This window comes from Hordeum vulgare, chromosome 6H (assembly GCF_904849725.1).
Source record: "Hordeum vulgare subsp. vulgare chromosome 6H, MorexV3_pseudomolecules_assembly, whole genome shotgun sequence".
In the NCBI taxonomy this organism is placed as follows: Eukaryota; Viridiplantae; Streptophyta; class Magnoliopsida; order Poales; family Poaceae; genus Hordeum; species Hordeum vulgare.
Genome location: NC_058523.1, coordinates 490,073,484 through 490,083,009, shown reverse-complemented (window position 1 = coordinate 490,083,009; position 9,526 = coordinate 490,073,484). Strand labels below are relative to the sequence as shown.

Genomic DNA, 9,526 nt, shown 5'->3' with positions numbered 1-9,526 from the left:
TATGTTACTTGCCCGAGAATCGATCGTCGGTATCCGCATACCTATTTCAATCTCGTTACCGGCAAGTCTCTTTACTCATTCTGTAATACAAGATCCCGTGACTTACACTTAGTCACATTGCTTGCAAGGCTTGTGTGTGATGTTGTACTACCGAGTGGGCCCCGAGATACCTCTCCGTCACACGGAGTGACAAATCCCAGTCTTGATCCATACTAACTCAACGGACACCTTTGGAGATACCTGTAGAGCACCTTTATAGTCACCCAGTTACGTTGCAACGTTTGATACACACAAGGTATTCCTCCGGTGCCAGTGAGTTATATGATCTCATGGTCATAGGAATAAATACTTACACGCAGAAAACAATAGCAACAAAATGACACGATCAACATGCTACGTTCATAGTTTGAGTCTAGTCCATCACATGATTCTCCTAATGATGTGATCCAGTTATCAAGTGACAACACTTGCATATAGTCAGAAAACCTTGACTATCATTGATCAACTGGCTAGCCAACTAGAGGCTTGCTAGGGACATTGTTTTGTCTATGTATCCACACATGTATCTATGTTTTCATTCAATACAATTATAACATGGATAATAAATGATTATCTTGTAATAGGAAATATAATAATAACTATTTTATCATTGCCTCTAGGGCATATTTCCAACACTAGCTACTGCTATATACCCTAAGGTCCTAAAGGAACTACTCACACATGGTCATGGAGGCAACAAGATTAATGAAGAAGCCTCTAGCAAAGTGTTAGAACAAGTCCGCAGATTGGATCTCCTTGGTACAGAAACTTGCGGCGACAGAAAAAATCATGCGAAGGGTTTTGTAAAATATGACTTAATAGACAAAAGAATGGATTTAAGGTGGTTCTTGTGGGGCCAGACAACCATGGGCTCGGCCTAGGCCCTGACCGCGCCACCAGGCCATGTGGAGGCCATGTGGCCCCTCTCATCTCCCTTGGGTACTTTCTGGAATCTTCGTGCATCCAAAAATTCGTATTAAATCCTTAGGTTTTATTGACCTCCATAGATATTAATATTCTATAAAGTAAAACATGGAGAAAACAACAACTGGACTAGGCACTTAATTAATAGGTTAATCGAGAAAATAATATAAATTGGTAGAAAAAGTATACAAAAGTGATAATATAGTAGCATGGAACAATTAAAAAATATAGATACATTTGAGACGTATCAATGCCATCTCGGAGGCATGATCCAATTTGAGTGGTTGGCTTTGGCGCTATCGAGTGGGATGTTGGCGGGTTCTAGTGTGGTCCACATGTGTCACATGCTCGGTGGTGTGGTTTTAACATATAAAGCAAGAGTATCCAAAATTGAAACTCCATGATCAAGATGATGTGCAATGTTATCACGATCGAGCATTTCCTTAAAAGTTGCCCTCTAAGATATATCCAAGGGCTCCTAGCATAGAATCCAAGAAGATATGCAGCGTGATCCGACGACCGTATACATAAAAGTTGCTCTCCAAGATATATCCAAGGGCTCCTAGCATAGAATCCAAGAAGATATGCAGCGTGATCCGACGAGTGTATACATAAAAGTTGCTCTCCAAGATATATCCAAGGGTTCCTTAGCATCGAATCCAAGGTAACTCATGATTTTTTTCAAGTAAAACACATTAAGTGAAGATTTTTTTTGAAATAAATCATTTAATAAGCGTATCTAATGCATGCGATACGACTTAGGGTACAATGCATCGAATAGTCTTAACCCACGTTTTCATGAAAGTTGTCCTCCAAGACGCAATTAGATATCGAGGGCATATACACGGTTAAGCATGGTTAATACTAAAGCTTGAAAAAGACTTGATTTAACGCTTTGATGCTATCCAATGGGACGTTGGCGTGTTTGGGTGTGGTTCACAGACAAGCATCACACACCCGATGGTATGGTTCTAATATAGTATAAATTAAGAGTACCCAAAATTAAAATATGAGGACCAAATAGATACGCAACATGATCCCAACGATCGTTTCCGAAAAAAGTTACCCTCCAGGACATACCAAGCCCCCCTAGCACCGAATCCAAGGTAACTCATGATATTTTTGAATAAAAACATTAAATGAAATACATTTTTAGGATACAAGCCATTAGACAAACGCATGTAAATGCAGGTCTAATGCACACGATACGAGTTAAGATACGATACATCGGGGAGCCTTAACCCGCGTTTTCATAAAAGTTTCCCTCCAATAGACGGTTTTTTATTTTTATTCTGAAAATATCCAACAGAGAGTTAGGTGCCGATGGCATATATGCATTCAAGCATAATTAGCACCCGAGTTGTAAAAAGAAAGGCTTGCCTCAACAAAAAGCTTCATATTCGGTGGAGATTTAGCAAAGTTCCTAAACAAAAAGCTCGTTTCTTTCCCCAGATTCCTCCAGTGAAAAGGAGGCGGCGAGGGGTTTTAAAGGGGACGCCGAAATGACGGATGAACACCACCTACATCACCACCCCCCCCCCCCCCCCCCCATCCGCACGTGAACGCCCTCCGTCTCTCTCTCTCTCGTCAGTCGTCACCGTCACATCCTCCTCTCCCCCTCCCCCCAACCAAAACCCCAGCCGAAAAATTCCGTAGAGCGAAGCAAGGCGACCGGAGAGTGGCAGTGGCAGCGGCAGCGGCCAGGCGGAACAGCGCCTCTCTTGTCCCTTTCCCCCCTTTTTAATCCCTCTCTCCTCCGCCCCCCTCCCCGCAAGAAAAGCTCGGATTCTTGGGCGTTTCCCCCCATTCCCCTCCTCGATCTGAGACTTTTGTCCTCCCCAAATGGCCGCCTCCCGCTGAACCAACCCCCCCGCCCGCCGGCACGCCCTTCGCGTCCCCGCTCCTTGGACTCGCGCTGTCGGGGGCTCCTCAGGGACCGTGCGCCGTGGTGGTAGCAGTAGCAGTAGTAGCAGCGGCGGCGGCCGAATGGGCGCTGCAAGGGGACGCGTCGCGGCGCTGCTCGTGGCCGCGCTCCTGCTCGGCGCCTTCGCCCCTCCGGCGTCCGCGGCGTCGTACCCCGCGAGTGAGGCCCCGCTTCTTGCTCTCTCTCTCCCCCTCTCCCTCTCGCCCTCGCCTTCCGCGTTTCTCGATTTGGTTCGGTGGTTCTGTCTGACGAGTGTTTCTTGGTTGCCGTCGCAGAGGTGGTGAGCGGGTTCCTCTCCAATGCGGCGTCGGCGGTGCTGAAGCGGCTGTGGTCGCTCAAATCGACGGCCAAGACAGGTGACCGCCGGAATCCCTCTCTTCGCCCGCACCCTGACGCGCTTTCCAGGTTTCTTGAATCCGGGTTTTCCTCATACAATGTTGGTTTCTCTGGGATTGGGAGCAGCGAGTGGAGCCAAGTCCATGGTGAAGTACGAGGGCGGGTACACCGTGGAGACGGTCTTCGACGGCAGCAAGCTGGGGATCGAGCCGTACGCCGTGGAGGTCACCCAGGGTGGCGAGCTGCTCGTCATGGACTCCATGAACAGCAACATCTACAGGATCGCGCTGCCGCTGTCCCGATGTGAGCCCCCTTCCTTTTCTTTCTAGCCCTCCCTAAATTTGGAGTATCTAGTTAGTGCCTAGTGGGATTCCGCTAATCAGATGCACGCCAGGTGATTGGTCAGGGTTGGTGTTCAACTGCTGATGCTGTGGGTTGGTTGGAGTCATGAATTCTGCTCTGGCCTATCTCTTGATTGCGATGTATTTGTTAGTTAGCCGTGTGAAATTGCAATGTTTTTCATGTCTTCTTATAACCTGGTTTGTTCCATTTGAAGAAGTAATTTGCACATGTAACAGTGGGCAATTGGGTCTATAATTTGTAAGTCGTTCGATCCGCTTGGTGTTATTTATAAAAGTTTGTGTTATTTTTTTGTTTGTGGTGTTCATGTTAATCTGTTCAAGTTGATGATATAATCTATAGCATTGGCAAGGACAAGTTGGCATGATGATATCCTGACTTCTGTAAGATGATTGCCCTATACAGCTTTACCCTGTTTTGTGATCTACCTTTTTTGTTTCTACATTTTCCATAAGGTGATGATGACATGGCCAACTTCTGTAAGATGATTGCCCTATACAGTTTTACCCTGTTTTGTGATCTACCTTTTTCGTTTCTACATTTCCATAAGGTGATGATGACATGGCTATCCATGTTCAGCAACAGATGATTTTGAGCTATATTGACCCTGGTTTCATCTTGTGGTCCTGATCTGAACAAATGCAGATAGCAGACCAAAGCTTGTTGCTGGTTCACCAGAAGGAATTCCTGGTCATATTGATGGGAGGCTGCGAGAGGCGAAGATGAACCATCCAAAGGGATTTACGGTGGACGGCAGGGGTAACATATACGTGGCTGATGCTATGAACATGGCTGTTAGAAAGATCAGTGATACAGGTAAGCTAAAATGTCCTGTGGGGTATATGCACATGGTTTTGTCTGTTCCCTGAGCATCCTATGTCTGCCTTTTGGATTTTGTTGGACTTTTCCAACATGTATTTAGTAACTGGCAGTCTGGCACCTGCATCCAAAATTGCATTTGGAAGGATGAAAAGTGTAAACCAATATCAAAGCATATATGTACCAAGCTTGAGTAAATCTGCTTAGAGTGATCTCGGAAAGTCGTCGTGATGACCAAAGTACAGCATCTTTCTAAAAACTTATTGAAAGCATGAACATCACTTGATTTGCAGAAACGGAAGATAATTTTTTTGCTTGATTGTTACCACAGAAGAGCACAACTGTGAGACAAGAAATGATAGAAAATACTGCTCTTTTGTATGCATACAAAGCTATTCTTGGGACATTATAATGTTCTGAAGCTGCATATCAGAATCATTAAATGAAACCTCTCTGCTTTTCTAACTTGTTTAAGTTGCTATAGCTATTCTATTTCATAACAACAATTGTTCCATGCACAGCACTTTTACTTGGCACTGTTAATGCAATAATGCTGTCTTGCAATGTCATTTTGTGCCCCAAATTTACCCATTCATCTAACTTAATCAGAAGTCTGATAGTTGAATTTTCGTAACATGCAGAATTATATTATGACCTTCAATTAACCGAGTTACTTCGCAGTAAAATTGAACCAAAATGCTATACCATCGCTATACATTTTTTTCTTATCTAATTTATTCTAAAAGAAGTGCTTGACATATTGTGTTCTGGCATTTAGGAGTTACAACTATTGCTGGTGGGAAATCAAGCAGAGGAGGGCATGTTGATGGACCAAGTGACGATGCAAAATTTTCTACTGATTTTGAAGTCCGTTACATTGCCAGTAGTTGCTCCCTTTTGGTGATTGACAGAGGAAATCAAGCTATTCGGGAGATTCAGCTCAACTTTGATGACTGTGTGTACCAGTATGAAGCTGGTTTTCCCCTAGGTATGTATTGTGCGATTATTATATGCCCTGAATAATTTGTTGTCGCCGTATACTATTACTAACTGAGTTAGCTTTTTAACATTTGTACTGTATAGCTAACTACTTAGGTTGTATTCTTACAGGGGTAGCACTGCTTCTTGCTGCTGGTTTCTTCGGCTACATGCTTGCGTTGCTCCAACGCCGGGTTTTAGGGATGGTATCAACAGAAGATGTAAGTGCTTAATATTTTTATTTTTTTTGGTGAGGGATTAACATCATGTAACTTACCTGCCAGATTGGCAGAGTTAACAAATAAGGCAAGGGCTACACCTACAATGGACCATGGGCCTGCTGTCCCTCAGCAGGCCAGCACATGAATATGTTGCATTCAGTCTTTTGTCACTCCTGGTACTGATGTCCATCATTCATTGGCCCCAGTCAGCTTCCTTACTATGCCCACAGTTACCAGATTGTTGGATAGCTAGTAGTCTAGTACACCAGTACAGCATTCTAGTTGAAATTGCTCGGTAAAATAACTTATTATCGGGAAGTTCACAGTGCTACCTAGCGGACCGGTTAACATAATTTGGAATGGAAGCTTGTACATATCTACACTTCCACTATTTAAATTGCCCAATCTTAATCAGAAACTTCTTCTGATTAACTAGGTGGGGCATGCAATTTCCTTTTGTGCAGTAGTTGAGTAACAGGGATCTTGATGCAGTAAATTTGACCACAGCATTGGCTTGAATGTAAATTATCTTGCAGGAACTCCAGACTCCGATGAAAGCCAGCATCGCAAGCATCCCTCCATACCAGATTCAGAAGCCGCTAAAGCCTTCCCTTCGACCCCCGCTAATCCCAAACGAGGATGAATCCGAGAAACCAGAAGTGGAAGAGGGGTTCTTCACGTCACTCGGCAAGCTAATCGGAGGAGCAAAATCATCCGTTGCAGAGATCGTCGGTGCAGCATTTTCCAGGAAGAAGCGCCCAAGCGTCCACCACTATCAGCAGGGCAGATCAGGCTCCTGGCCAGTGCAAGAAAGCTACGCCATCCCACGCGACGAGACGCCTCCGGTGGTGGACACGAGGACACCAACCCCTCGCAAGAACTACGCTTTCATGTCCAAGGAGCCTGAGAAGATCCACCACATCCGGCAGGGCCGGGCTCCATACAACGGCTGGAACAACGGAGAATCGCCTCAGCAGCAGCAGCAGCAGCAGCAGCAGCAACATCAGCAGGTGCATCACCAGCAGTACCTGCAGCACAACAGGCAGTACTCCCTGGGGCCGCAGACGTTCTACGAGCCGAGCTGCGAGGCGACGAACGAGATCGTCTTTGGAGCGGTGCAGGAGGTGGATAGCGCACGCCGCGCCGTGGAGATCAAGCCGGTTAACTATGGCGACGCGGCGGCCTACGAGCAGAGCGGGCTGCGCTACCGCAGCGGCGGCTACATGGGCTGAAGAGCTCTAAGCTTGTTATTCCTTCTCCAGTTTACATGATTAGATTTCGGTACTTTGCCGCCTCTGTTGTACTACCTGTAAGGCTGTGGCGAGGAGAGAAATGGAGCGGCAGCTCCAGGTTGAATCATGGATGGAAGGAGAAGCTGGGTTTTTGCTAGTAGAAGGATGTGATCTTGGACTAATATATGTATTACCGAGGAATATATGTTATATGTATGTAGATGAAAATGCGTTTTGATCTGAAATTCACTGTGTGGATGGCTCCTCGCGTACTGTGCTGGAACGTGCGCCGTCACCCATGGGCATGGCAGACAGGCGTGGCGATTTGCTGCTGCTCATGGGGCAGTGTGCGGCTGACAGTACAAGGATTCAGTGTGAAGATGTGGTGGGCGGTCAGTCACATGCTGCCACGCCGGCCCTGCTGGCTGCTCGTGGCAAATTTCTGTGTTTTACCCTTAGTAAAATCTTAGCTGGATCTGACCATGTTTGAAAATTATTTGGGATGTGACCCTTTTCTTACCGTTAAGTTCATGACGGTAGGAAGGTAGTCAATTTGTTCACGTCAGGGCAGCGTATCCTTACCGTTACAAAGACTGATGGTATACTCTATAATCCTATCGTCGAGGTATCAGGTGATAGATGCGCACATACACTGTATATGATACTTAATTTTATTTTATTTTTGTGATAGAGCGTGCATTCCTATCGCCAAGTGCCTCAACGGTAGGCTGGAATGTCCTATCATCATCGATCCTCTTGATAGGAAAAAGCCAGATCCCAAGATATTTACAAATGAGGATCGAATCCGGTAAAAACTTCAAAAAAGGGTTAAAACACCAAATTTTGCGGCTGCTTGTTGTTGCTTCATGCGCCACTACGAACGACGCCGGGCAAGGGGGCAAGGCAGTGCGCATCGGCGTGGTCGTTTCTTTCCATAATTTCATACTACACGACCAATGTCAATGAAATGAAGCAGGGACACGACCAAGCGACCATCTCTAGTTTAGGATAAAGATTGAGGCTGTCATGCAGTGGCGGAGCTACCAGAAAATTCTCGCGCGGGCCGCACAGTACAAACAATGCTAACAAATCGAATATCAATGAATTATTGTTGGCTGGACTTCATGTGAAACGTTTTTTCTTTTTGCTCCAGCTTGGGCGGGTTCAGCCTAGCTGAAGCTCTGCCGGTGCTGCCATGCACTGCGTTTGCCGATGACCGCCCAAACCCTATTCGCACCTACTACTCTTTTACAGTGGCTTCGGTCGGCTTCTCCGGCACCGCGCCGCCCCAATCCTTGCCCCGTTGGCGACGAGCCCCACCAGCACTGGCTCGACGGCTTGATGCGATGTCCATGTCCGCATCACTACCAAAGACATTAAGACGTGTTTGATAGGCTGCATCCATCCCAACCAGACCATGACAATGTAAACTTGGCATGCTCCTGGGTTGTATCGGTTTTGTGGACTACACGAACTGCAAAACACCCCTTCGCCTGGTTGAAGGGGAACGGTCGAATCGGCCGAGCCAGGCTCCAACGAGTCACGTGTGCGGTGTGCTCCTCACCTCCACGCCCAGTGAAGCGCGGAAGACAAACGTGACATCTTGAATCCACCATAACTCCCACCATTTCCTTCCTCAGGCTGGTTATAGTGGAAAGTACTCCCTCCTTTTCGGTTTGTACGGTTCAAATCTGCAATCTCATCAATCAAGGTGAATTATGAATAGATGACACTAGTTTTGACTAGTCAATGAAATATTTCTTACATATTCAATTTTCGAGGCAATAAATGTAGCATCCTCCTCATTGGACTTGCATGATGGATGTAGAAAACGATGCATGCATAGTCATTCATTTTCTTTCTCTAAACTCTATGAATTAAATATAGCGTGGGACTTAAATCACTTTAACTCAATTAGACTCAAAATGAGCCTAATATAATGAAAATCTAATTTTTTTTAGATGAGCCCTATAAACCTGGAAGGAGGGAGTATCATATAGTAGTATCATGCATATGTGGAAATCCTTTTTGGAGCTCGGCCTCCAGTGATGCCTCCAAATTCAAATTTGAAATTTCATCAAAATTCATGTTTTTACATTTTAAAAAATTCTGAAAAAATACAGATATACATGAAGGTTTAAAACACATGTGTGTAAATTTTCAGTTCAAAATACATTTAAATGAGGGCTATGCAAAAAAGACAAATCTGGATTTGTTTAACACATGATACTATTCATCCTCCCAAGCCACGAATTTGTCTTATTTGTACAGGTCGCAACTCAAGGTATTTCATCATGAATTTTTACACACATGTGGGTTACATCCTTACATACATGCATATTTTTTCAGATTTTTGAACCATAAAAATTTGAATTTGATTTTTTTCAAAAATAAAGGCCTTCATGGAGCTCGGCCTCCAAAACGTCTCTCTCCATGCATATGATACTATTGTATGATACTATCTTCATAGTGCATAATATCATAAACTAGTAGTATCATATATGACCACATTTATTGACATGCATGACACATAGTAGCATAGCATTTAACATGTTAGGGTATCTACCTATGTTACTCTATTATGATACCGTATCATATTAAATGTTGTACTACTATGTGTTATGCATAACAATAAATGAATTGTTCTATGATACTAACACATGATACCATGCATTACTAATGTACTAGTATCA

General features: G+C 44.7%; 1 protein-coding gene across 1 annotated transcript; it reads left to right on the top strand.

Moving 5' to 3' along the window:
• The first annotated feature begins 2,429 nt into the window (after nt 1–2,429).
• Nucleotides 2,430–7,078, top strand: LOC123401816. The gene is made up of 7 exons (XM_045095665.1): nt 2,430–3,046; nt 3,163–3,243; nt 3,350–3,526; nt 4,229–4,399; nt 5,181–5,390; nt 5,513–5,601; nt 6,138–7,078. The coding sequence occupies exons 1-7, from the start codon at nt 2,950–2,952 to the stop codon at nt 6,831–6,833; spliced, it is 1,521 nt and encodes a 506-aa protein (XP_044951600.1). The 5' UTR covers nt 2,430–2,949; the 3' UTR covers nt 6,834–7,078.
• The last annotated feature ends 2,448 nt before the right edge of the window (nt 7,079–9,526 follow it).

Bases quoted from the DNA above. Each gene is read 5' to 3' on its own strand.
- LOC123401816 (XM_045095665.1), top strand. From the start codon at position 2,950: ATGGGCGCTGCAAGGGGACGCGTCGCGGCGCTGCTCGTGGCCGCGCTC. The intron at 3,244-3,349 runs GTGACCGCCGGA...GATTGGGAGCAG, and splicing joins CAAATCGACGGCCAAGACAG to CGAGTGGAGCCAAGTCCATG. The intron at 3,527-4,228 runs GTGAGCCCCCTT...GAACAAATGCAG, and splicing joins CGCGCTGCCGCTGTCCCGAT to ATAGCAGACCAAAGCTTGTT.